The 27,708-nt window shown below is 33.2% G+C and overlaps 4 protein-coding genes across 11 annotated transcripts; 1 reads left to right on the forward strand and 3 right to left on the reverse strand.

Moving 5' to 3' along the window:
- Nucleotides 1-48: 48 nt before the first annotated feature.
- On the reverse strand, nucleotides 49-4,964 carry LOC114379873 (probable nucleolar protein 5-2). Its single transcript, XM_028338665.1, has 9 exons — nucleotides 4,880-4,964; nucleotides 4,478-4,575; nucleotides 3,864-3,905; nucleotides 3,509-3,688; nucleotides 3,245-3,409; nucleotides 1,667-1,867; nucleotides 931-1,428; nucleotides 728-862; nucleotides 49-651 (listed from the first exon to the last, which is right to left on the reverse strand). The coding sequence occupies exons 2-9, from the start codon at nucleotides 4,553-4,555 to the stop codon at nucleotides 289-291; spliced, it is 1,662 nt and encodes a 553-aa protein (XP_028194466.1). The 5' UTR covers nucleotides 4,556-4,575; nucleotides 4,880-4,964; the 3' UTR covers nucleotides 49-288.
- A 2,321-nt stretch (nucleotides 4,965-7,285) lies between these two features.
- On the reverse strand, nucleotides 7,286-9,632 carry LOC114377946 (V-type proton ATPase subunit E2-like). Its single transcript, XM_028336424.1, has 7 exons — nucleotides 9,528-9,632; nucleotides 9,290-9,421; nucleotides 9,045-9,145; nucleotides 8,755-8,911; nucleotides 8,229-8,431; nucleotides 7,701-7,800; nucleotides 7,286-7,582 (listed from the first exon to the last, which is right to left on the reverse strand). Exons 2-7 carry the CDS (start codon nucleotides 9,389-9,391, stop codon nucleotides 7,559-7,561), a joined length of 687 nt encoding a protein of 228 aa, XP_028192225.1. The 5' UTR covers nucleotides 9,392-9,421; nucleotides 9,528-9,632; the 3' UTR covers nucleotides 7,286-7,558.
- Nucleotides 9,633-10,627: 995 nt separating this feature from the next.
- Nucleotides 10,628-14,096, reverse strand: LOC114380042 (U-box domain-containing protein 44-like). Of its 8 annotated transcripts, none has more exons than XM_028338950.1 (4): nucleotides 13,840-14,096; nucleotides 12,880-13,643; nucleotides 12,491-12,801; nucleotides 10,628-12,238 (listed from the first exon to the last, which is right to left on the reverse strand). In XM_028338950.1, the coding sequence occupies exons 2-4, from the start codon at nucleotides 13,626-13,628 to the stop codon at nucleotides 10,782-10,784; spliced, it is 2,517 nt and encodes an 838-aa protein (XP_028194751.1). In that variant the 5' UTR covers nucleotides 13,629-13,643; nucleotides 13,840-14,096; the 3' UTR covers nucleotides 10,628-10,781. The 8 variants fall into 8 exon arrangements, with proteins under 8 accessions (XP_028194751.1, XP_028194750.1, XP_028194747.1 ...); XM_028338949.1 differs by having other exon boundaries at nucleotides 12,880-13,649; XM_028338946.1 differs by having other exon boundaries at nucleotides 13,795-14,096.
- Nucleotides 14,097-19,259: 5,163 nt separating this feature from the next.
- On the forward strand, nucleotides 19,260-26,532 carry LOC114380145 (coatomer subunit delta-like). The gene is made up of 12 exons (XM_028339085.1): nucleotides 19,260-19,415; nucleotides 20,822-20,875; nucleotides 21,526-21,565; nucleotides 22,159-22,382; nucleotides 22,763-23,005; nucleotides 23,098-23,272; nucleotides 23,446-23,750; nucleotides 24,911-25,109; nucleotides 25,191-25,344; nucleotides 25,674-25,736; nucleotides 25,845-25,941; nucleotides 26,212-26,532. Exons 2-12 carry the CDS (start codon nucleotides 20,873-20,875, stop codon nucleotides 26,299-26,301), a joined length of 1,593 nt encoding a protein of 530 aa, XP_028194886.1. The 5' UTR covers nucleotides 19,260-19,415; nucleotides 20,822-20,872; the 3' UTR covers nucleotides 26,302-26,532.
- The last annotated feature ends 1,176 nt before the right edge of the window (nucleotides 26,533-27,708 follow it).

The raw sequence follows: 27,708 nt of genomic DNA on the forward strand, positions 1-27,708 counted from the left end.
AAAAGCGACTAGCTCGACTTAACTAAACTCACGTTACTTATGCGAAGGTGAATCAGAAAAGAAGCGTAAAAAAATAGCATTACAAAGGGTAGCGCACCACCATCTTCCATTCATAAACATGATTGCATCAAATTATCCACTCAAGCCCATTAAATAATAATAAAGGATGTATAAAGCTACAAATTGCATAAAAATGAAAACAAAAATTATACCAAACAAACTACTGAGCTGCCCGGAGTATACAAAAATGGTTGTCATTCACCAGATTGATTAGCAGATGACTTCACCTTAGTCCCCACTTTTCTTTTTTTTGCCTTTCTTCTTGCTTGGCATTTCAGGAGATTCTTCCTTCTCGGCATGCTTCTTTCTCTTTTTCTTCTTTTCTCCTGCATTATCGTCATTCCCATTCTGCAACTCAGCACTCTCAGTTTCCTTCCTTTTCTTCTTCTTTTCCTTTTTCACAACTTCTGGTTCTGGTTCCTCACCAACGTCACCATCAGCTTGCACAGTTTCATCCCCTTCATTTTTCTTCTTTTCCTTCTTTTCTTTCTTTTCTTTCTTTTTATCAGCAACAGAAGGCTCTTGTGCATCTTCATCCATAGCAGAATTGACCATTTGCCCAATAACTGAATCAGCTGAAGGATTATATGTCTACAAGGAAAATAACAATCAGCACAAACAGAAGGTAAAATTAAATCAACAAAACCAAAAGGTGCAAGAAACAAACCTTGGCCGGGGTTATCAGTCCTCCAGCTCCTTTCTTTCGGTCCTTGTCGTATGCTTCTATCTTGGGCTTTCCCTTGGCAGAACCAGCAAAACGACCTAACTCTTTGCCTTCAAGGTTCCTCAATCGTGCTTCAAGCTGCAACTAAAACTTGTTAAAAGTCTGAAAGAAAAAAGCAATATAACCATACAAGATATAACAAGTACCTTGGCTCTGTTCTCCAATCCCATGGTGTTATCTTGGCTATCTCCAAGAGCATCACACCTAATAGCCAATGCCGTCTTTGCTGCAAGTGACCGGGAAATTTTCCCCTTGAACTTTGGAGCTGCCTGACCAATCAAGGAAGCATGGTATATAAGACCATACTTGGGAGTAGCATGCTTAGTCTTTAGTGCCCTAAAGAGAGCCTTCTCAGCACCAAGAATTTGCACAGTACTGCCAGGCTGCTTTGCAAGATTTAATAAGCTACCACCATGGGCAATGAGGCGAGCACCAACAAGCTCCCCAACCATTGCAGTCAAATTGGGTGCAATGGTGTTCATTCTACTCTTCAAATAATCATAGAGTTGTGCCCTGTATTCCGAGAGAGACAAAACCTGGTCACAGAGTTCTCTAATATTTGCCAAATCAAGCTCACCAATTTCAGTTCCCATAGATATTACAGATGCCTCCTTCAGCTCTGCCTCAACTTCCTCTGGCAAAATCTGTGAGATGATTTTGGATGAAAGAAAATTATTAAAAAAACTAGATAGAAGCATATTCAAACATAAAAATGTCTTTTGCCTCAATAAGCATTATAGATTTGCTATTAGTAAATATAAAGGTTGTCTAAATTGTCCAGAATTAGAGTAAAAAATCAACATTATATCTGATTGTGAACCATGTTAGCTAAAATGAAAAAACCATTAGCAGCATGTTATTGACAAATCATAAAAATTCTACCTCAGAGAAATCCAGGTTAGCTGCATTAACACGATCACCCATCAACTTGACTGCCCTGGCATATAGGATGTTGTCCTGTATTATTTTAGTAAGCTCGGGAAAATGCCAACCATACCATTCTCGAACCCTCATGGCATAGGTATTCAACTCTTTATCAAGATCATCTAGTAAACCAATAGCCTGGACAATCATGGTATCCACCTAAAAAAAACATTTTAAAGTCAGAAATAGTTGGTTCAAAAATATAAGGCGAAAACTGGGAGAGAAAAAACACTGAACAATCATTTCATTGGTCAAAACTGCCATTACAAAACTAGATCATATCAAACTCAGTGATTTAGAAATGTGAATAATGGACACAATCTTGCTTGTAAGGTCCACCTCTGAAGGTTCAAAGATTCATCCTATTCCTAGCCTAGGGGTGGCAAAGCAGGCCGGCCCGCATCACCACTAGCCCATCAAAAACGGGACAGGGTGGGCTGGCCCACCAGAAAAAATATTTCATAAAACTAACCTAAATGAACAAGTTTAGTTAAAAATGTAAACTATATCAATTGTTTATTCTAAATTTGATTTTAATATAAATTTTCTTGTAAGTATTAGAGAAATTGAATTTATAAAATAATATAAAAACAAAAAATATATATTTTGATTTTTGAACAACACTATAAACTTAAAAAATACAATGTGACAACCCAAATCCTAAACACCTACTAGTATTTACATTTAAAAAAAATAAATAAATGTATGGTGGGCCAGCGGGCCAACCTGCCCTGCCCCGCCATTGGCCCACTGGGGTGGCAGGGCAAGCCACAGCTGGTTGACGGGTTGGGTTCTCCATCCTGCTCTGCCAAATTGATAGTGGGCTGACAGGTCGGCCCACCTAGCCTGGCCCGTTTTGCCATCCGTACCTATTCCCATTCTAAACAATTGTGTACTGTTAAATGCTTAAGCTATTACTTTGGTGTCAGTTATTCAGACATGCAAAAAAAATAGCCAGATAAACCTCAAAAAGATATGATCACCCAAAAAATACAGGTCCTCAATGGGAAACAACACAGGTATGAGACAACATGCAAACTATGAATCTAGATAACTGATCTGGCATATGCATATAAAACATCTTTTAATATAATTATTGTGGCAATGACAAAAGCCCCATATGGGACATACTTTCCTCATAAAAAGCATGATCTAAAAGAGTTTAAATTGAAATAAAAAGGGCATATCGGATGGAATTCACATACAAGATAAAAAATGACAACTACTAAGAAGTTAGAACAACTAATTACTCTTATTCTAACTATGTTACTTTCCTCCCATGATGTGTTTTACAAAAATAAAACTTACTACACCATCTTTGGAATAATACCCTGATATCTTTATCCATATCAACTAATAACCAAATTTGTGGAGAATTTCTTTAGTGAATAGCAGAGTAGGATATAGACCTCAACATAATATAAAATTCTACAGTGATATCAATATACTTAACTAGGAAAACAGAATATAAAATGGTACAGCGAGTACAATGATAACATCAATTCCATATAACCATAAAGTCAACAGAAAACACACCTTCTCTGCACTAAACTTCAATTTGTATCTGGATAAGCTGTGAGATAAACCCAAGCTCATTGGGGCCATGTCTTGAACAGCTAGACCAGATATAAGTTCAGTTAACTGATTTCTAACGCCTCTCATCAACTCCATAACTGCATTGTTGTGAATACAGTCAATTTTCTGAAAGGATCAACAAAATAAATAATCAAGTTAGCTATTAGATAAGTGGAATGTAGCCTGTCATTTCATAGGTTTCTAAGGGAAACTTAGGTGACCCACCAATTTCTCCTTGATCACATTCCCAAGCTTTGAATCTGCCACACCTAGTGTTTCATTTTCACAATGAACACGCAGGAACTTGCGCAGACCCTTGCTAGCTTTTCCATCAATAAGTAAAGTAGCTGCCTCTAGAGCTTCTGAAGTGTTCTCAAATTTAGAAAATGCTTTCAACTTGACCACCTAAGTTTGCATAAATTGGGGTTAGCTTCACTGGCAATTAGAAAATTTACTAAATACTAGAAAATGGATGCATATAAATAGATTAAGTACAGTTTCCCCAATATCATATTGCTGACATCAGCAAACCTACAATAAACAGGGAAGAATGGGTGGGAAGAAGAGCAAAAAAGAGAACCTGTCTAGCAGTATCTGCGCTGGAAAAGTTCTTCCACAAGTCCTGTGTAAAGAAGCACGTATAAATTAAACTAAGCTTGAGGAAGTAGGAACGAAACACAGAACATTATTAGCATGTTTCTTTCAGAAGACTCGCGTAAATATATAAAATGGCATCATTCTGGGAGAAATAAGGAGAAGCAACTACTGGGTGCTTCAAGAGGACACACGTCATCTGATCCACGACACATATCCAAACATGCTTAGTTATAATACAAACTCGTTTAATTCCAAAAATTCAAACACGAAACTTATTTAATTACAAAATTCAAATAATGAGATATAAGACCCCGAAATAGTTAAAAAAAATTGTGGATCATACCAAATATTTACAAGTAGTACATTTTTTGAAGTAATAGTGCAATGCAACACGTCATACTAAGATCCAGGAAATAATCAGAGATTTCTGAAGATGCAAACCTTTCAACAATTAAAAATAAGAAAAACCCAGTCCTCATAAAAAAAGCGACCTAAGCAAAAGAAAAGGTTAACTGAAAACTTTCTACAAGAAAAATCCAACCATGGTAGTTTTCCATTTTCAACAAAACGAAGAAACGCGTGAAGAAAGATTATTACCTCAACTTTAGAAAGCTTGCCTTCATCCAGCACTTTAAACAGGGCAAAACCCGCAGGGGTTTCAAACAACACGAGCATTTTTATCTCCTCCAATCAACCTGAAAAAATAAAAAATAAAAAATAAAAACAAGCACCAAAACATCCCGTAAATGAACTCACAAACACCAAAGAAGAATAAGCACAGAAAACGTGTAAACGTTGACCCCAACAAAGCAGACACACCTTTTCTAAAAGAGACACTACACTAACGCATTGATCATCACAACAAGCACAAGTGACCAGCAAAAAATAAGTTAATAACTATAAAAAAATCCAGAAACGTAAAATGATAAACCTAATGATGAGACTAGTACTATGGTGTAGCATGAAAAGAGAGAGAGGCGAAAAAGAAAAGAGAGAAACCTGAAAAGGGTTTTAGAACATAAACCCTAAGTTAGGGTTGAAGAGAGAGGTTACAACTCGAAGAAGAGGCGGCAGCGAAACTATTTTGTTTGAGGCAAGAACGATATATAATGGGGGAAGAATGCTATTATTAATGGGCCTCGATCATTGTCATAAAGCCCGTTTTACTTCACGTATCAATGGGGCCCGACCCAATAACGTCTTCCTCGTTCAAAAAATATACTAACACAGCAAAAAATTTATACAGATATATATATCGGAAGATGAGATTAGGTTTCTTCTTTAATAATTTTGGATGACTGTAGTTTTTGTCTTTTGATGTTTGGATTTTATTTTTTTATAATTAAATAAGTCTTGTGATGTTTAATTAGGATTATTTGAATTTTTTTAGGAGGGCAACAAAAATAATGATATCCAATCATATATTTTTTATAACAAAAAAATATGGATATTCAAAAACATATAGATTTCTTATAAATTATTTTTATATTGGTAGACTCTTATACTCTTTTTTTTATATTGACAGTCAGACATAGATACAATACAATCATTTATTTCTTTTAGTTTTATTTTAATGTCATTTTTTATGTATTATATTTTATACTTGTTTCTCTTTAGTACATTAAATTTTAAAAACATTAATTAGTATGATCTTTTATGTTTTCAAAATGTATCATTTTGATAATCTTTCAATTTTCCACTGAAAAAGTTAGTATTTTGTTAATTTTTAAATTTTAAAATGGTTTAATATTACTTTTGGTTCATTAGGTTTCTCAATCGTTTCGCTTTTGTATGTCATGTTTTAAAAATTTCGTTTTGGTCATTTATGTTTTCAAAATATATTATTTTGGTCATTTTTTTAATTTTAAAATAGTTAACATTTTTTATCAGTATGAATCAAATATGGTGTTAAAGGGTTTATAATAACTCACTTGTCATTACTTAACCAATTGAGCTTGACTCCCTTAACAGTTAAGTTAACATAGTAACAACTACAAATTGTCATTATCTCTTTTTATTTAAAAAATTAAAAATCGTTAAGTAAATGAAGAAAAGATGAATTTCAAACTAACAATAATAACTTTCATTCTCATATTATTATTATTATTCAATTTAAACATTTAATAGCGATAATAATTTAATTCACCAATTATTTTTAATCACAATGGACAGGGGTTCATTCTCCTTTGTAACTTCACCTCTATTTGTCAACCCAAAAAAATTACTTCCTCACCCCCGCTTTTGTCTCTACCATAATTTAAAAATAATTTAATGTCATTTTGGGTTCATTATATTTCGTACCAACAGAATTTTATTATTTTAGGCTTAAGGAAAAAGAAAAATAACAAACTTATATTAAAAAAAGAAATATTTCTTATCAACTCAGATCCCTTGTCTAAAAAAAACAATAAACAATTTTTTATGTAGCAACCCATGGGTCTTTCATTATTTCAAAAGAATAAATGTAAAATTTATCACAAATACCCTTTTGTTTCGGTAGATTCAATTTTAAAAGTTTCATTCTAGTCATTTATGTTTTTAATATATCATTGTGATCATTTTTAAAATTTAAAAGTTAACAAAATACAAATATTTTAATGAAAAATTGAAAAAGGACTAAAACGATATATTTTAAAAATATAAAGAACCAAAATAAAACTTTCAAAATGCAATATATAAAAAAAAACTATGAACATAATGAACTAAAAGATACATTAACTCTTCATTTTTTACAAACTTTCTCTACAATTAGGTAAAAGATCCTTCTACTATTTTTTTTTTCATTTACCATTTTGTTTGAATGGCAAATCTTTATCTTCGTAATTTTGAATCTAATATTGGACTAATATAACTTTAAATATGTGGAGAAATGCTGCTCTAAGACAATATATGGTAAAATCAATTAGTTATACAAAAATTAGAAAAATTATATTGATTTTTTTTAGCCCAACGTTATTATTTCTTTGTTATCTTTGTTGCGAATTTTATAATTTGAAACGTTTTCTAAAAATTCATGAAAACCTTTTGAATCTTTAAAATTCTTACCATATAAACCATAACATATTGATTCTAAAAGTTTTTCTAAAAAATTTTGTAAGTCATTCTATTCTTAAAATAATATTTTAAAATTTCAATCCAATTCACTCCCTTACCAAAGAGACATGCAAGGCCCAATTTTTTTTCTTTTATATGCAAGACAAGAACTAAAAGAAGCGTGATTCACATGATTTTAAATTATCGTTACGATCACGTTAAGGTGAAACAAAAAAACTTTATACTGCAGTCAATTGCATAAAAATATGGTTGATGCTGCAGCCGCAATTACGGTTGCTGACCACAATTTAAAATTCAAGCCATCCCCCAGCCGAGAACCCCCACTCTTGTTTTTTGTTTAAAATTTGTGTCAAATTTTAAATAGTCTATTTTATTACTCTCTTCTGAGAAAAAAAAATGTACCGGAAAAACATTACTGAAATGTTCTTCCTCTAGTCTAGCTTATTAAAATTAAAAATTACAAAAATAAAGAGACTTAACATTTAAAACTTGGTCTTAGAGAAAAAAAAAACAAAAGGGGTGGTGCATTTGCTTTGATCATCAGGCTCAGCAGAAAAGAAGTGGCAACATCCTTGCTCTTCCATTTGCTGACATAAAGCGAGAATTCAAATTGCAGTATGTTGTTCAACCTAACAGGCGCTTCCTTACCTGCAAGAACACCAATAACTACATATAAGTCTTGACAGAATAACCTTTTTATGTAAAAGTCAAAATTCTAATTAAAGTGAATGGAAGAAGTAAGGAGTGTAACGCAATATGAACATGCCTCAGGTAGTTTCTGCCGGAAAATGACATCAAGCCGTGCATCAAGGGTATTTTCCAACACAATCTTCCCATCCTCTGAGGCCAATACTATTCCTCCGGTGCTTTATTGAAACAATTTACACACAAAAAAAAACAAACGAGTCATTTAAGTTGAGTTAGTTGTGTGCTAGTATAGTAGTACAATATGACACTGTCATGATCTTGGTAAGTAATGATTAGAATAATCCTTTGTTCAAGACATGACAATGTTAATTAAGTCATGAGATAAAATGGCATACATATCGGTATGAAAATATGACATTGTAATGAAATTGTACGTATCCAAAGCAGAGTTATCGGAAGACTGAAATTCTGCCATATAAACATGTCATTGCGCCTTATGACACTGCCATGGCGGGCCTCCCTTCACAAATTGCTTATGGCAGTTGGCAAAAAATCCACCATGCCATTCTGCCATTTAACAACGCTTATCCAAAGGTAGGACACACATAACTGCTAGTTTAAATGTTGAATTAACAAAAGGAGTTACCAATAAGGTTCATGGGAATCCACGGCACTGTTCTTTGGCGACGGTGGGAGGTAAACACGATCATCAAGGGCAATCTTAGGGGCTTGCATATTGGCTTTCTCCGAGTATTCTTTTTTGGCTTCCTCTATCAATGACTCAACAAGCTTACGGTCACTCTCTCTGCATCTTAATAGCACTGATGGTTCCCTCAGGCGTAGTAAACCCTACAACATGTGCAAGAAAATCAAGTGTCTGTTTTTCAAATAAATAATTGCATGTCAATCATCATTCTCAATTCCCGTATGCTTCGAGACCAAAACTGAAATTTAGAATAGGACATAACAACAACATAAGGGTTATCTCATTAGGTGAGGTCGTTACATGAATCACACGACATCAATTGGTTCAGACTTTTGGTAATAGACCATATCTTCATGGATATTATTTATCATAAAATCTCCCTTAATAACTTCCTTCAAATTGTGCTGTGCAAAAATTAAATTTGGATGCAGAAATGATAATAGCGTTATCGTTATGTATCAAATACCTGAACAATCATGTCTTTGACGAGTTTCCTGTATACTTTCTTATCATTTGAGATACGTAAAAGCCCCTTTTTAGCAGCGTCCTTCATAGCACCCACCGCATCATCTTGTGCTTGAAGCACTTTTATTCGGGCTGCATTCAGTTGTGTTGAGTATTCACTGCTCACGAAACAAACGAGTTTCGTTTAACATTTCTAAATTTATACGTGAAATATCTTTATAGTTTATATTGTTAATTCGTTCATTTGTGCATTGTGATCAATTAGTATGAAAACGAAACACATAACCTTACATCTTTCTTCGAACGTCAATTTGTTTGGCTTTTCGTTCGTACTCTTGCCTGATCTTTCTTTTTTCAGCTTCAAGCAATTGCAGTTTCTCAATATTGAATTCCTATAACGAATCAGAGCAATATAACAAATCAATTTTTTCCTAAGAATAAATCATCATCTCACCGTTGGTATTACTATTTACGTGGATATTTGATAACAACCGAAGCTAGAAAATGTTAAAAAGATATAGATTAAATATTCATACCTCTTCAGCAGCAACAGATATTTCATTAGCTTTCTCTTCAGCCTCTTGACGGATGAACCTGATCATCTGCTGGATCTGCCTTGACACATCTGCGTCCTTCATGTTTCCTTTTCTTTTGTTTACTAACAAAACCTACAAAGATATGCAAATACAATCTCTGTTTTATTTTATTGATAATTTCTCAGACAATAATAATAATAAAAATGAGACAGAAAAGAAAATGTGGCATCTTTGTCACCTATATAATCAATTGTCTTCTCAAACCCAGCTGCTGGAAGGGAATGGAAGTGTAACTAATCTGATTCCTTATAAAACAATTGCAAGTTTTTTTACGTATGTAACTATGTTTTAGTTTAATGTACGTGTTATAATAAATAATTAGTGGAAATTTTCAAATGAGAGAAAAAACACCTACAAAGTTAATAATTAGCCTTCATCCGCTGATTTAGTCAGTTGAGATAATATCATCAGAGCATTGATTTCGGTCTGTTAAGGCATTGGATCTTCAACTAACACATCCTATTTTTGGAAATTTGAACAAGCAAAACAAGGACAAGAGAGATTGAAGAGAAAAGTAATTAACTCAAGACAAGATCCACCTATCATATAATTATCCTGATATGTACTTTTTTTCCTCCACAATAAAGCTGCAAATTAATTACAGGGCTACATGAGTTGCCACATCAATTTTATTAGGCATTTTTTTTGTAATTTTACCTTAATTTTATTGTCTTACATTACCTCCTTCTTAGTCCATACTTTCCTAAACGGGATGGGCTTACCAATTTTATTAATGGTGGCGCGAATTATTCAACTCTAACAACTTTGCTGTCAAAGTCCACTTCCGTAAACTCAGTTAGTATATAACACATGCTGAGTTTGTGGAAAGATGACTTGAAATTTTAAGTGTGATTAAGTCTCAATCAAAGATTAATCTCATGATCAATCTAAAGATTTAAGGGAATACCTTGGGTATCACTAAGGAGTCTAACACCCTAATTACGGTGATTATCAAATAAAATAAAATAAAATCCCTTTTGTAAAATGTTACTAATAAGCTCGCATGATTTTGAATGAGAAATATGTTCATCTATACATTACCTTCATCAACGAATATAAAACCTAATAAAAAAAAAGGTGATGGATCAACTTGATAATATACATAGGATAAAAAATTTTCTATTTCTCTCCCTATAAATACATGTGTTAAAGTTAAAATTGAATCATTTGGATCACTATGTTTGATCCTTTGTGAAAATAATTCTTGGTCAATCTTTACTTACCTCTTGATTGAATTTCGGATTAGTCGGGATTTATTTTTCCTAATAAACCGGAGAGTTTAGAAAAAAAATACATGTACTAATACCATTATGGCACTGTGTGGTTCAAATAAAATAAGATTAAATACACGCATGTACACAAAAAAATATAAATGAATGGAACCCAAAATAAGTTCACTGCCATAACATGAATCATAGTGATACACTTTGTATCAGAAATAACTTGATTGAACTAGTAGCAGCTCCAGCACTGCTAAGACTTTTGCAACTGTAGACTTCAATCTACAATCACTCCTCTGTGCCATATCAATAAGAACCATCTGGGCGAATTCTGCATATTTCATTCTGTGTTCTTCAACCCTGAATATTCTCTCCAACATCCATAGCGCTTTTTCTTGAACCTTCACATCACCTGCTTCTAATACATTTACAATAGCTTCTACACCTGACAATTTGGCTATGCAATTGGCACCACCTTCCCAGATTTCATCTTGCAATAGAGTTGAAAGGGCATTCAGAGCAGCTTCCACTGCTTCCCAATCCTTATCTTCCAATATTTGGATAAGGGGAGAAACAGCTCCTGCCTTGATCAGACAAAATGTGCTGCTAACAAAGCAATAACCATCATGAACTTCACAATATGCATTCACTGAGGGAGCAACACACAACCACCTCGACTTCCTAGACCGCCTAAGAGACGGAGAATTCTGTGATAGTTGAGCAAGAGCGGTTGCGGCTTTGAATTTTGTGATTGCTGAACCACTTGAGAGCAGTTTTACAAGCAAAGGAATCACCCCATGTTGTGCTGAAAGAAGTTGCAATTTCTTGTCGGAGGAGCTTGTGAACCGGATTGCAACGCCTGCAATACTCTCCATTAAGATACTTTTTGCTGGTGAGTTACTTCTCGTGCCTGAATCCATAATGGATACCAAAACGGGCAACAAATTCGCTCTCTTCAGTACATCTGTCACTTTTTTATCACTAACAGGAAGATTACTCAGTATGCCAACAGCAGCAGCCTTTTCGCTATCTGATGTTGATGATAAGACAATGTTAACAATGTCAAAAAGATGCGTTTCATCAAAATGTGCTGTCAACTCATCTGTTAGATCTTCGGAGAGAGTATATAGCAAATTCAATGCCTTGCTCCTTATTTTCATTTTTGTTTCCTTCAGAAGGGGTAAAATTAGCTGAAGTGCACCTTTGTCCTTCATTTTGCTTCTCACTTTGGAGGCACAAGGATGGGAAGCAATGCTATTTAGAGCTTCTAATAGATGACCTTGAATCACAGGGCTGGAAAGATTCAAAAGTGAGAGCATCTGCTGAGCGACACCTTTATTGACAAGAACAGTTTCTGACTCAGCAATTCTTGCAAGGATAACTGATGCAGGCTCCCGTAGAGTCATGAGCACAGATGTTACCGAGAAAAGAAGTTGTAGCAAAGATCCTACAATTCCAGTTTTGATCAAGCGTTCCACATTTTCTGTCAAGCTGGAAAGATTTTGCAGTGCATTTAGAGCTGATAACTTGGACTCAAGTTTTCCAGAATTGAACATTCTCACAAGGGGCTCAATTGCCCCATCTTGTCCAAGGGTAAGTTTGCTATGATCAGTGAGCACCAGCCTAGAAAGTGTTGTTGCCATGAGGATCTTGGTCATGTCAGAACCTGCTATAACACGGGTTGAAATTTTCAAGTTAAGGGAATGCAAAGAAATTTACTTCTGTTCTGGCTACCGTCTCATCTATAGACTACACACATAACAAACTAAAGAACTTTTAGTGGACTGCTTAGGTAAAAACGGGAGCTAAGTTTGCAGTTTCTATAAAATCTACCAACTATGCTACTCAAATCACTTGTATTAACATTATTAATAGATGCTTCATGTCATAAAGAGCAAAATGTTGGAAAATTATGCATCACCTTTATTCAAATACTGCACTAGTGGCCCAAAGTAACCAGCCTCAGCCATAAGAAGTGCATTCTGAGTATTATTTGATAATATATCCAACAACTTTGCTGCATCACGTGAAGCAACAGGATCAACTCCATTAAGGATAGAAACTAACATAACAATACACCCCTGAATTCTTCCAATCTTCCGTCTAACTGCAGGAAGGTCAGAGAGTTCTAGCAACAGTCCCACTGATTCCCTCCTCTCTTCAGTGTCTCTTGTTAGAGATTTCACCACTGCTGATAATAACTCATTCTTTGTCATCTTCTCCTGCATAGTACTATTTCATATCGTAAGATAACTAACAACTAGAAGTTCTGTGATTTTAGACCAACAAGTATAAGAAACACCACCTTACTTGCAGGACTTTACCTTCATCTCATCATTTTGCAAAGCAACACTTCTTAGCAATTGAATGATTGTCAATCTATTGCCTGTCTTACATGAAAATAGACGATTAAAAAGAATGGAAACAGCAGCTTCCACGTTAATTAAACCGCTATCCAGTTTTCCACCCCTGATGAACTTTTTTAGCCTTAAGAGTGCAACTGCAAATTCTTCAGCATCACCATTCTTGAGGTGTAGTAAAACATCATCTCCAGTAACATTATTTATCTCCTGTTCTATTTCCCCTCCCACCTTTTCTTCATTGACAAATGTTGATATTGAACTTGAAGTTAGACTCGTATTCCCACCAAATCTCACATTCATCAGCTTTTTTTGTAATGTACCAATCTTTTCTCTAAAATCTATGGACACTTCAAGGCTTGCCACACGCAGCATGCCTAATGATCGACCGAGATCATGTGCTATGCCCTCAATTCGTTTGATGCGCTCTTTCAAAGAGGAGCTTCTGATCAAAGCTTTAGCCCGGGTAAGCTCATTCATAAGAGATTCCAACGACTTTCTGATAGCTGACTTGTCCATAATTTTGCTTTTGTCTCTCAAATCATTCAAGATTGGAGCAAATTTCTCAACCAACATGGCAAACTCAGTAAAAGCATCCTCTACTATCTCAATTTCAGGATTCTTAGCAAATGAGGCAACCTCATCAGCCAGAACTATTAATTCTGACACAAATTCAGAAAAGTCTCTCTTTTCCTTCATATTTATATATGAGATCTGTAGCTTTAGAGAAAAAACTTTTTAGTTATAAAAGAGAACAAAACTAAACTACAATTAATATATAAATAACAGATAAGAGATGATTGTTGATTAGAAACATAAAGAAAAAGCATATTAGAAGCAGTACAAGAAAGAAAGTGAATAGAACCTGCAGAGCAAACACAACGATGGCTAAGAAAAATGATTGTCTTACTATTATCTTAGACCCCACATGTTTGAAGATAAGAAGTTTCAGAAATCCAAACCAAGAAGCAAAGACTAAGGGAAATATAAGTTTGATCTAGTGGTGAAGGTAGAAAAGAATGAGAAAAGGTCGCAACTTCAAATCCCCCTACTAATCACTAACATTTGACGATAAAAAAGAGTAAGACCAACCAACTTATTCTTTTTTCTAACGGTTGGTCTGGAAAGGTAAGAGTCTCGAAATTGAAGTTTGGAATATAGTAAGGAGGAGTCATTCTCAGATGGGCACGGCACATTAAAATAAAAAAGATTGTTATATAATTATATGGTTATCAATTATCATGCTTTGCTCTTCACGGATGAAAAGAAAGACCAAGTCAAAAATTCAAAATCAACTAACTTTTCTGCCCACGGATTGCATTATACAGTGCTGCTCCACTCTCTCTCTCTCTCTCTCTACTAGTCTCCGTCTTTGTTAATTTCTTGTCCATTTGCTTGGACGTCCTTATCCTTGATTTCAGTTCCTATTTGCAGCCATTTTCTTTGTCCTTCCTCTGCCAAAAAATCGTTAGCCACGTATTTTTATACAGCTTGTCGCCCAAGTGCCAAGAAGCGGCTCCACATCTATTTACGTTATGACAGAATGAATAATTCTTAATCCTCTTGCTATATCCTTCTATAAATCTTCCTATTATATTTTTTGATAAATTTTAAATATGTTTCTTACTTTTAAGGCAATAGATAATTTTACTTTTCATTCAATATTTATTAGTAGGAGATATTCCAGGAGGATTTAGCATTACTTGAGAAAAATAAATAAAAATCCTAACCACAATCCACAAATTAAAGCACGAGCGTAAACATATAAAGCAATAAAGGAGTTTAGGAACAAAAGAAAGTGCATCAAGATTTTATATTGGTTCAGCTTAGATTTTCTACTATGTCAAAGTATTAGAAAACAACAAGCATTTTATACTGAGAACCCTAATCCTAGAAACTCTCCTTAAAATCTCTTATACTCAAAATAGTTGTCAATGTAAAACTAATTAATGAGGAATTTAAAAGTACAGTTTGTCAAAAATTATTACACATCATTGTTTTTTCAAACTTTTTTATAGTTTCAAGTCAAATAAATGGGTCATTAATGTTGTTGTTAGGTTATCAGTTAAAAAAAATTTACTTGACCACAAATACTAAAATAAAAAACATTCTATTTTATAAGGACAATGAAGTTATTTAAGCCTTTTACAAAATAAAAGATATTTATTACGAAGTAATTGAGTTATAATTAAGAAACATAACGTTATTAAAGAGCATGCATTATTATTAGTTTGATTTTATAATACTATACTATTTATGGTAAAAATATGTGTGTATTTTTTGTTCCCACACATTCAAGTGATATAGAGGGTGAATTTTTTTAAAGTTTAAAAAAATAATTTTAAAACAAGTGTTTTTTTAAGAAGTAAATAAAATTTATTTATTAAAATAAGCATAAAATTATTTTTTTAAACAGAAACATATTAGACAAACACACTAAAAAATAAAAGTTGTTTATTTTATTAAAATAGTTGCTTATTTTAACAAAAAAAATTAAACAAAATTGCCCATTTTATTTGAACACTCTTGGCTGGCCTCTCGGCTCTAGGCTCTAGGGATCATCCATCCTAGTAAACATGAGAATATAGTAGTAGATCTTTTACACTTAAGGAAATCCACCTTGACAATCCAACTTGGGAACACTTGTACAATTGTACCAATATCTTTTAGATTAACCTCAAAGGGAAACCACCCTTAGATTCACAGGGAAATCAAAGTCTATCTTCACTCTTATAATGATAATAGCATAATTTGAAGCTTTAGACAAATTATATTTTAACCAACAATTACTTGAAGATCCAACACTAGTTATCTTTGTTTTATTACTAGAAAAATATATTTTTTACATCGGTTATTAAGGACTTTTAACATCGATTATTAATCGATGTTAAAACTACCGATGCTAAAATATCAACGTTAATATTGATTATTTAAAAACAGATGTTGTTTTACCAAAAAACAACATCGGTTTTTTCAAAAACAGATGTTGTTTACTAACAACATCAGTTTTTAGAAAATTGATGTTATTTTTGGATTTTTTTTAATATCATATATGTTTTTTTAATTACTAACCTATAATTATTCATATCACAACTTATCATTCAAAGTTCTAAAAAAACTAATAAAATAAGTCATGCACCAAAAGTTATAAACAAAGTATATCATGCACCAAGAGTAGTTATAAACATTTATAAATAAAATATATCAAAAGTTATAATATTTCTCATAAAATATATCACCAAGACTTATAAACAAAAAATTACATATTGATAATAGTAGAGTAGTAATGTACTTTAATTACAAACAAATCCAAAATAAACACAAAGTTAGAAGTTGCATCTGGGAACTCAAATATAATTCGAGTTTCAACTTGCAAATTTTGTGATTATGCAAAATTCCTCTATACATTTCTAATTTTTGCAGTCTTCCTCCAATGATTATAAATTATCCTACACTCTGTGATCCCTTCCAAGTTTAGATGGGTGAATCTAGCAACTTTCATAAATAAGTACATGGTACTCAGCACATCTTGAAATTAACATGAAATTCATATTAGATATGTATATGATTTTAAAACTTGACATATAGAGGAGTGCTTAATTACTCACCAAGTTGCTACAAGTTACTTTGTACTTAGTCAGCATGACTTTAAAAGTGATTGAGTTAGAAACTTAGTGGTACAATAAGTGTCATTTAGGGTAAGCTTTTGGTTTATAACTGCTTTTGAAAATGGTGAGGAGAAAACACTCTATCCAAACTGGATGAAGGTCACTTGATGATTTTCAATGAGCCTATAGAACTCTCTTAGTTCTGTCTATCCAGCTAGTAGAGTTGGATTCACCAGATCTTAGTTGTATGTAACAGAGTGCATGTTGTCACTAGAGTGTAGCAGATGCCAAGTATGTCCTAGTTCATCATTCCATCTTACAAAAAATAACTTACTAACTTCATCATAAGGCTACATTTAACAAACAAAGTAATATAAACAAATGTGTTATATCATGTCATATTTATTTGGGAATAGTATTGAAATTACTAACCTGATCCATAACATGAACAATGTTGAAAATTTCCTCTGCTTTTTTGTTAATCTTACTCATTATGTTAAACATTTTCTTCCAGTTTTGTTTATCTTCATCCATCGTTTCTAAATGTTATTTACAATATAAACATGACATTAAGTAGATTTTGTCAAACCAACTAAATCCACTAACTGATCCATGCACAAATTAACTATGCTCCATGCTTATCTAGGAGCTTATTCCATGCAACTAATATAATATGATACATTTGACATAACAATATGATACCAATAAATTTGTAAAACCAAGAATTCTCACACCAGCACAAAGTCCATGGTAGAATGATATTCCTATTTTGAAAAGCAACAATGATATTCCTATTTTGGGGGCCTAAGGTTATGACAAAATTCTCACACTAGCACAAAGTCTCATTAACAACCATTTTCATATTAGTAATACATTCAAAGTCTCAATATGAGTATTTGTATATCGAGAAAATAACACATGTTTTTAGCAACATACACAGAAACAAGCATTTTCAAGTTAGTAATACGTACATTAACAAGAAGCAATACGCATATGAAAATGAGAACTGAAAATCATCAAAACCAAGAATGAGTCCTAGCTTCTCGCTTACCATCACCATCAAAACCAAACACAGAAACAAGCATTTATAGAAGACTAACCTTTTGTGAGTGAGTGAGAGCGCGAGAGTGAGAGAATGAGAACGACAGCGCAAGAGTGATTGCGAGAACGAGAGTGCGAGTGTGAGAACAAGATGATAGCAAGAGCGAGAATGGTGTGGACGCGCCGTTGTAGAGAGTGCATGAGAGGCAAAGTGAGAAGGAAAGCGAGAAGGAAAGCGCGAGAGATGAGAGATGAATGATAGTGAGAACAAGAATGCAAGAGTGAGAGATCGTTCAGAATGAGTGCAAGAAGAGGAAGAGACAAATTTAATTTAATTAACACAATATCAATTTTTCCAAAAATCGACATTAACGAATGCATATTATTTACAAATATGTTACCACGTTTTTGTTAACATTGAGTTTTACAAAATCGATGTTAATATAACGATGTTATATCCATTCTTTGTACTCATACTTTTGGTTTTTTTGTCTAGACTACTTGTATCATCTCGTGTAGGTAATCTTATACCTCTTGTTTGAGTCATATAAGACTTCTATGAGCAACAAAAGTTATAAAACATTTTTTACAAGTATTTAACACAGTTACATATCTAAAATTTGAATCAAAGATCTTAATTGATTTGGTTATTGGTCTTAATATTTAATGAAAATTCATTATTTTTTATAGGGAATACGAGGATAAAAGATATTCTTTAATTTTATTTTTTTTATTTTAGGATTAAAAGGTAGAAAATCAATATCTTGGTAATCCTTATTATCCAAAAGATAGATTAAAAGATAAAAAATATAATCAAAAATTCCTAATATTATTTTAAGTTGTGTGACTTGAAAAATAATTGATATTTTTTTTATAAAAAAAATCAGTTTTATTTCACACCTTGGTGGATCAAGTAAGTCAAACGCGATTGAAATCTAGAAAGTTTACATATATTATCAAAATATTTACTCTTGTTTTTTAATCTTTGGCGCATTCTTCAACAAGCCTTTATTTTCTCGACTTTGTTTCGTAAGAGTACTTCATTTATTGATCTGTTAGCTTTAAAACTTCACAACTCAATACAAAACTGCATGTGTAGTTATCAACAAATGTCGTGAGCTGTATAGGAATAGGAGATCATGTTTTACATTTGCATCCTTTGACAATTGAATTCTCCACTTTTGATACCATATATACATTAATTTAGGAACCTAAATAACTTTTTTAAAAAATAATCGAGAATCTATTGAAATATTAAACAATTTTATTTTTGGAGCTTTTTAAAAATCATTTTTTAATTTTTGGAGCTTTTTATAAATCATTTCACACCTTAGATACGTTATAAAATTTAAATTGTTATTTGAGTAAAAAATAAGAATTTAATGTTTTGTATATAAAAAAAGCAACAAAGAGATTAATGGTAATACTTATTTTTTTTAAAAAGAAATATCTATAACTATTCATAAAAAACAATTACTTCTTTTATTATACACATTTTCTATTTCTGAGATAACTAGATAACTGCTTGTATTTCTTTGATGAATTTTCAAAATATAACTACAGCTATTACTTTCTTTAACTGTTTTTTTTTTTCTTACAAAAAATAGAGGCACGCACGAACTACCTAACTTTCTACTAGTATATTATGAAGAAATATTAAAAGACGGAAATAACCCTTTTAGTTTTACAATCCAGAGAAGGGACCGAAAGACGAAATTTATGAGGTAAACCCAAAACGTTTATAGATCATAACTACTACGTATTGGAAGAAAGCTTTGGTTTCAGTTTTTTGTCATCACTCTCAGCTGGTCGGTGCTTATAGATCCAGCGCCAGCAGGTTAGATTGTTCTTATTTCTTGCAATTTGCATTCGTTCCTATCGATTTTCTCTCGCTTTAGTTCTCGTGAGTGTGCTCGTTTGTGTTTTGCTTCGTTATAAGAGAATAATCTTCGCTTAACCATTTATTTTTCTTTGATTGATCTGCATTATTCTGGTGTTGTATGATTTTGATTCTAATAATGCGTGCTTCTGAATGGAGCTAACTCAATTGGATCATGACGCCTTTATCGTAAATGTCAGGATTACATGAAATCTGAGTCGTAGTTGATTAGAATCATCACGTGCTTGCTTGTTCTGATTTAGGTTCTTTGTTAATGAGATCTGACTGAGTTAATTTAAAATGCCATGAGGTAGTATAGACAGGGCGAGTCCCTTTATATGTGGTTGTGTTGTTTGCTACTTTTGTTGGCTTGGGGTGATAAACAATGAATTCTCAAGGTTCTCTGCCAAAGGTGTTCTTGCTGTGAATTGTGTGATTCTATTTCGTGTCTTTTGTGACGAAAAGCCTTTCAATGTAATGCATATGAACTTCTCATTTCAAATTAATCCAAACCAGTTAGTCTCATTTGGTGTTACCAGGATCTTTCTTTTCATGTATTCTAGGTTTTTGTTTTATAATTATTAAAACCATTTAAATGCAAAGAGCTTCAAAGTCTCTCCCAAATTGCTTGAGTGATTGAAACAGATGAGTAACGTAAGTTTGATGGTAAAAAGGGAGGAGGACAGATATTGCTATGTGATATTTGTTAAGAGAACAGAAAGAATCTTCAAATATTTGTTATTGTTACCATGATGCATCAGCAATTTGGCCTTTCTTTTTCATTTTTTTTTTAAATCTGATAGTTATAGTGTTTTTTAATTTTTATCCATATAGTTGTGATACTTTGTGTTAGTTAGATCTAGGTGATCTTTTAAACTATGAAAAAAAGAGCTAACAGCTGTTAATCCTAATTTCATTTTTTTAAGAGCTTAATTTAAAGAACAAGTTAAATTAATTATTCCTTGCTGTTAATGCATGCAAAGACATAGACCACCCACAGATGACACAAAAGGAGTTTAGGTGAAATCAACATTATATGAGGTTCTAGTTCTACTTGGTCCACAGGCTATATGGTTTTAATTTTTGGTAAAAAACTTAATGTATCTGATATCAAAAGCCCAAAGACATACAAGGGTTGATTCTACCCCTGTGGGCCTTTTGGACCTATCATCCATCTTTATTTTATTTTTTAATTTATGACTTGACCAATGGGTTAGCCCTAGCCCTTTGGCCTTTTTGGCCCTACAGGATTTTTGGCCATGACTGATATAAGCTAGAGCGGCTCACATTGACAGCTCTAATTGTATGCTTGATATCTGGATCTGTGGCTCGTAACAACATCATGGACTTTGTTGTTTTGGCAGATTCAATTTGACACTGGAAGCAACTTTTCATTTCAAAGATTAAGTGAAAACATGGTAACACTTCTTGTCTCCTTACAGTCCCCTAGTTACATATTTAAGGAATTGTTTGATTTGCTTGACTATTTAACATTATTATTTGATTTTTTTAAACTAATTTATTTTACTTATCACTTTTTTTTCATAGTTTTTATACTATATTCATATTGTAGCTACTCCAATTTTGTTATACATATGTACTTTTAAACCATGATCTAGAATTGCAGCCTGAAGGAACCTCCTAATATATTTTGATCTGCTTTAAAATTGCAATCTTGTATAATATTTTCCTTCTTGCTTGTGGTAACATTCTAGCTTGAATTTGCTTCAAGATTACTGGTAATTTTGGATCTTCTATGTTTTTGTTTACCTAAATTTTAGCTACATAACTTTGAATTTTTAATGTAATCCTAAATTAGTGGCGGCCTGGTTTGTCTAAGCAATTTGCTCGTCAGATGCTAGTTGGGTGTTGCTTAGATCGTGGGGGTGGGATTGGGTTTAGACACAGAGGTCACAGGCTCAGTCCCTTTTGTAAAATGAGAAAAATATAGCCTTTTTGACTAAGGAAAAGGAAGAATTCACTTGGGAATGAGAATGGTATGCTCTCTTTCTATCTGTTCTTGACTTCCTCTATGTTCCATTAAATTTTTGTTTTACTTGTTGAACAGGTTGTCCTTGCTGCTTCCATTGTGAGTAAATCTGGCAAAGGTGAGTTCTCTCCATGACCTTTTTTCATTTGAAAGAACAGTTGTATTCTTCCTTTTCAGTAATCTGAGCCTGAAACACAGGCTATATGGTTTTAGGAAATATTAGATATAAATTCCAAGAAGGGTAGCTGCTTTCCAGCAGCATATACATTAGTTTGACATGTGGGGAATCTACTGTCAAAGTTATATCTTTAGATTTGTTTGTGGCTCCTGATGTTGAGATAACCAAGTAACTAAATATGCCGTATACTACTGCTAGCATGGCTAAAATTGGGATACATGATGTGTATTTTTTTCTCGATGTTTTCTTTATCTGTACAATCTATCTTCTGATCACTCTCTGCCAGAAACATAAATTATAGAATTATGAAATCCTTTTCCTACTTCAATAACTCAATCTGTTAGCTGTGCATGATTCTTAATATGATATCTTATTAATTGCCATTACTTAATTTTGTTAAATTCAAAATTCATTTTTAGTTTGTACAGAAAAGCTTAATCTTGAATCGCTTAATGTTGAATTTGGTGGTACCTAAGCCAAATGGATTCAACACCTATGCTCTTATACCAACAAACCTTATGTGTTGTTTCCAGTTCTAGTTTCTAGACAGTTTGTGGACATGTCTCGTATCAGAATTGAGGGACTTCTAGCAGCATTTCCCAAGTTAATAGGCACTGGAAAGCAACACACATATGTTGAGACGGAGAATGTGCGCTATGTTTACCAGCCAATGGAAGCTCTATACCTGCTTCTTGTAACAAACAAACATAGCAACATACTGGAAGACTTGGCAACTCTGAGACTTCTCTCCAAACTTGTATCCTTTTTTTTATGCTTTATGTTTAATGTATTATGTTATTAACTCAATTTCTTTTCAATTACTTGGTTTTGTCTTTAACTCGGTGAGACTTGCTGGCCTGAATCTAGATTTTGTTCTGTGCCTTTGTCTACTCACTTTGCTGTCATTTTGGTTTTTCCGAGTTTTAACGATACAATCATTCTATGTAGGTTTCTCTTAAACATGGCATTTAATATATTGATTTTTATTGGAAGGTTCAGGATGATTTAGGATTGATCAATTGGTTTGTACTGGGAACTTATTTTAGCTTTATTGGTCAGTTTTAGAGCCATTTAATAAAATTTTTAGTAAAATACCGTGCTTATATTTATAAGTAGTTCATTCCTTAATACATTTAGGTTCCCGAATATTCTTACTCCCTTGATGAAGAGGATATTTGCCAAAATGCATTTGAGTTGATTTTTGCATTTGATGAAGTCATCTCTCTTGGGCACACGGAAAATGTGACTGTTGCACAAGTTAAGCAATACTGTGAGATGGAAAGTCATGAAGAGAAACTGCACAAGCTGGTTATGCAGAGCAAAATCAATGATACTAAGGATGTTATGAAGCGGAAAGCTAGTGAGATTGATAAAAGCAAGGTATGAATGGAGGGACTATGTGTTTCATTGTTTTATATTCAAAATTCTGGGAGTGTGCATTATTTATTCAAATTAATGCATGTATTCTACAGATTGAAAAGAACAGAGGTGATAAAGGGGGATTTGGTCCTTTACAGTCACTAGGCTCTGGAAAAATTGAAAATAGCTTTAGTGATTTGAGCATATCTAGCAGCGGAACTGGTTTTGCAAGTGGCTCTGGTTTTGGATTGAATTCTGATGTTGATTCCTTTTCTACCAAGTCTAAAGGTTGGTTTTCATGGATTTTTGTGAATTCTTCTAGAATGCTTCTAAATGTAATGACTTAAAAGGGCATTGAAACATGCTGTATCCTGGCTGTGGTTTATTCTATGTCCAAATTAATCCATTGCTAAATGAAGAGTGGCCTTTTCATTTATGTACTCCTGTATTCTCTTCCCTAGGTCGTCCAACTTCATCTGCCACTGCTCCACCAAAAGGTATTGGAATGAAGCTTGGTAAATCTCAAAGGACAAATCAGTTTTTGGAATCATTGAAAGCAGAAGGTGAGGTCATTCTTGAACATGTTCAGCCAAAACTTGGCCTGCCTCAGGCAGCTGCCCTACCATCAACAGATCCCATTTCTTTAACTGTTGAAGAGAAACTAAATGTGACACTAAAACGAGATGGTGGAGTCAGTAATTTTGATGTTCAAGGCACATTGTCTCTCCAAATTCTTGACAAAGAGGATGGACATATTCAAGTTCAGGTATCACATTATCTCTCTCTACCTTGATGTGTGTGTCCACTGAGCTTCTGGTTTGCATAACCTGAGTAGTTTTTTGAATAATTGGTTTTTCTTTTTTTAAAACAATGATACTTGTTGCATTAAATCTCAGCAGCATTAGGTGAAAGAGGTTTGTATGAAAAAAAAAATTTCCCTACAAGAACGATGACCTAAGCCTTTCCCACTAGGCGGAATCAGTAGCATAGATTAAATGACGTCATTGTGTTATGTTAAAAATAATTTCTTAGAGGGGCCATTTAGATCTATAAACAGATTTTTTTCTCTACTTATTTTTTTTCCTAATGTTTTCTTTATTTTCTCCTCCTACACTTTGTCACAGTTTGCATCCTCGTTAGTGATATTGTGGACTAATTTTCAAATGGATAATGTTTAAAAAGCAGCTTGTGTTCAAGATTCAAGGCTCAAATAAGTCAATTATATGTTTTAGCCGGACATTTTATTTGAGGGCTGTGGCATAGATGTTAGAACTTAGCAGCTTTTGGTGTGCCTTAGTCTCTCAAGATCTTTTCATGAACAACCATCAACTAATACAGTTGTGTTAATATGTGTGTGGGGGTGTGCGCGCGCGCGCGTGTGAGTGTGCGTCAGTTTTAGTCTTCTTGCATAATAAAGCTGAGAGTTCTAAACGAAGCATGATGACATCATGACAACAAGGACGAAAATAAAGGGGAGGAAGAAAAAAGGAAGGCTGGTTTTAGTTTGATTGACCATGAAGTATTCTGGTGCTTTTGATATGTTGTTATGGTTTTACTGAAATAATCATTTTGGTTAGCCTGAATAATTATTTTCTTTTATCAATAAAGAGTTATTTTTATATTTGTCTCTCAACTTTCAATATTCAATTGATTTATTTTCTGATTGCTTAGTTTTATTTGTTTTGTTTTTTCCTACAGTTTTTCAAATGTTTTCTACGGTAAATAACATTGCATCTATATGTGTCTACTCCTACCATTAATCATTCTTTAGTGCTCTTAGGTTTTGTTTCTTACTCTTACTCGTACCATCTATCTTTCTTAAGTGCTCTTAGGTTTTGTTTCTTAAGACTGGTTTTGAATTCTAATATCAATTCAGGAGGACAATTAAAAATATTGGCACTTGCATATTGTGCCTTCTTTTTGCAGGTCCAGACAGGGGAGAATCAAGCCATCATTTTCAAGACACACCCTAACATGAATAAAGATTTATTTGCCAATGAAAATATACTAGGCCTAAAGGATCCCAATAGGCCTTTCCCCACGGGTCAAGCTGGTGGTTCTGAAGGTGTTGGTCTTTTAAAGTGGCGAATGCAAAGCACTGACGAGTCAATGGTGCCTCTGACAAGTGGGTCTATAAGTATAATTGATATGGTCTGCTACTTTGTATTTGTATTCATGCATTAATAACTTACAACTCTTATTGCAGTCAACTGCTGGCCCTCTTCTTCTGGAAATGAAACTTACGTCAGCATTGAGTATGAGGCTTTGTCATTGTTTGATTTGCAGAATGTTGTGATCTCCGTACCTCTTCCAGCTCTTCGAGATGCACCATCTGTTAAGCAGATTGATGGGGAATGGAGGTGTGGGATTTGTTCCTTTATTTTTCTTTCAATAAATGTTAGTGACAGCCATGATTATTTTGGGTTGGAATTTGCTGTACGTGATCTGGCTTATCTTAAAATTGATCTTTGTTACGCATGTTAATGGTTAACAATCTTTGAAATACTGATTGGATTTGGATGAATTAGAAAGCTCTACAAAACTAATGCCGCTCCCCTTCCCCCAATCCTTCCTCCCCTCCACTCCCAAGATCATCATTTGATGACTTTTATCATATATATTTTGAAATCATTTTATTTCACATTTCTTTCTTTCTCTCTTTATAATCTCCTATAATTTGGCTTTGCAGGTATGACTCAAGGAATTCCTTTTTGGAGTGGTCTGTCCTTCTGATTGATAATTCAAACCGCAGGTATGCTAAATTTGGGGTGATAGTGTGATGCTTTTAAGAGCTAACATGTGCAGTATTATTGTCATGGTATTTTTGAACTTGTTTTGCCTGACTAAATATATTTGCCAGTGGGTCAATGGAATTTGTTGTTCCACAAGCCGAACCATCAGCATTCTTCCCCATTTCAGTTCGTTTTATAGCAACTGAAACATTTAGTGACCTGAAGGTATGTTTGGATTTTCTTGCTCTGCATTCAGCTTAGAGTTATGGTCATGGATGTACAGTGCTATTATTTAAATGATATGTCAAAATGATCTACTTAAAACTGACACTTTTATTTGCCTGAAGCTTTTATGGTTGAGAAATCTTATATCTAAATAGAGTATCATTTCATTCAATTCGTTTACTATCATCTTCTATAATATAGATTATAATTGACATATCTGAAAATTGATTTAATGGGAGCTTAAACTTATATTTTCACTTCTCTTTGTAGGTCACCAATGTCATACCGCTAAATGGTGGTAATCCTCCCAAGTATTCTCAGAGAACACAGTTGATCACAGAAAACTACCAAATTGTGTGATCGATTTTCCTCTTGACACTGAGCTTTTATGACAGTTTTGCCTTTACATTTGTGATTCTTTTATCAAAGGGCTTTTCTTTGCCATGTTGCATCATTTATTAAATTCGTGAATTCATAATTTGGTTTTACATTTCAACCATGGTACAAAGTATGATTTTTCATAATGCGAAACTTAAATTGTCCTTTTACTCCATAGCATATATATGGAACGCTGAATTGGGGATTGGAATATTAGTTGCTGTTATTTGGAAGGGAATTGGGATTAATGATGATTAAATGAACTGAATACGACACCGCAAATAGGATTATTGCACCACCGACTGTGTGTAGTATTAAGGCGCTACAGTTAAAGATACAGTTGATGCGAAGGGTGAGTGAAATAGAAGGGAACCGTGGGTTTCGTGGCTTGGAGGTATAGAGCCCCGAATGGATATTGTGATGTTTTATGCCTAGTCTTGAAGAAGACAAGAGTTCTCTTTTCCTGCATCACCGAGGCAAATCTAATGCTCTCCCTCAACATTTTACAAAATTTACTTTTATTCTCTAAATAAAAATTTTAATGTTTTTATCCTTTACTTTTTTTTGTTTTAGTTTTTACAGTCAAATAATGTGGTAGCTATATTGATAGTCCGTGACTTGGTATGTCATCAACTAGGATGATGTGATAGTCACTTGTAAATTTAATTCATCTTTTCAAATTAAATATTGATGTTTAATGATGTTAGACTAAGTGAAGAGGGATTAACATAGTTTTTATTAGTATTATTTATCTAATGATTAATTTAAGGATTTTCATTTATAGTAAAAAATTATAGTAAAAGAAAAAAAAGGGGTCAATTTAACCTACCTTAGATTTGTATGACCGATCGGCCGATAGGTTAAATGAGGAGTTAAAATGGATCAGTGTGTTGAGCCACTCAATTATACTATTTTATGGGTTAAATGAGTGAATTTGTTGGGTTTAACTTACTTTGTTACTCCTACACAACAGGGTGCACGTAAATTATGTTTACACTTACTATATGGGTGGTTGAGTAGAACAATTGTATGGAAACTGATTTTATTTATTTATTTTGTAACACTTACTCTCCTGGAGTTAACATTTTAAATTTAATATTATTTTTTTATTTTTTGTTCATTATGTTGTATTTTTTTAATTATTATTTGAAAGAACTATACACAACGGAAATACAAGAAAATTTATGAAATATAGGTGGAGCTCACCAAACATAAATCGCCAAATGGAGCAATTCAACTTAAGTATTGGTATTATCCTTTTCTCTCTTTCTCTTTTTTTTTTAACAATAGAAATTTGTAGCAACACATTTTATTTATTGAATGAAATGTATATAAAATTTAATTAAATCATTTAAGTCTTATTCCTCATTTAATGAAGTATATGTAAAT

Source organism: Glycine soja, chromosome 12 (assembly GCF_004193775.1).
Source record: "Glycine soja cultivar W05 chromosome 12, ASM419377v2, whole genome shotgun sequence".
NCBI classification, from domain to species: Eukaryota; Viridiplantae; Streptophyta; class Magnoliopsida; order Fabales; family Fabaceae; genus Glycine; species Glycine soja.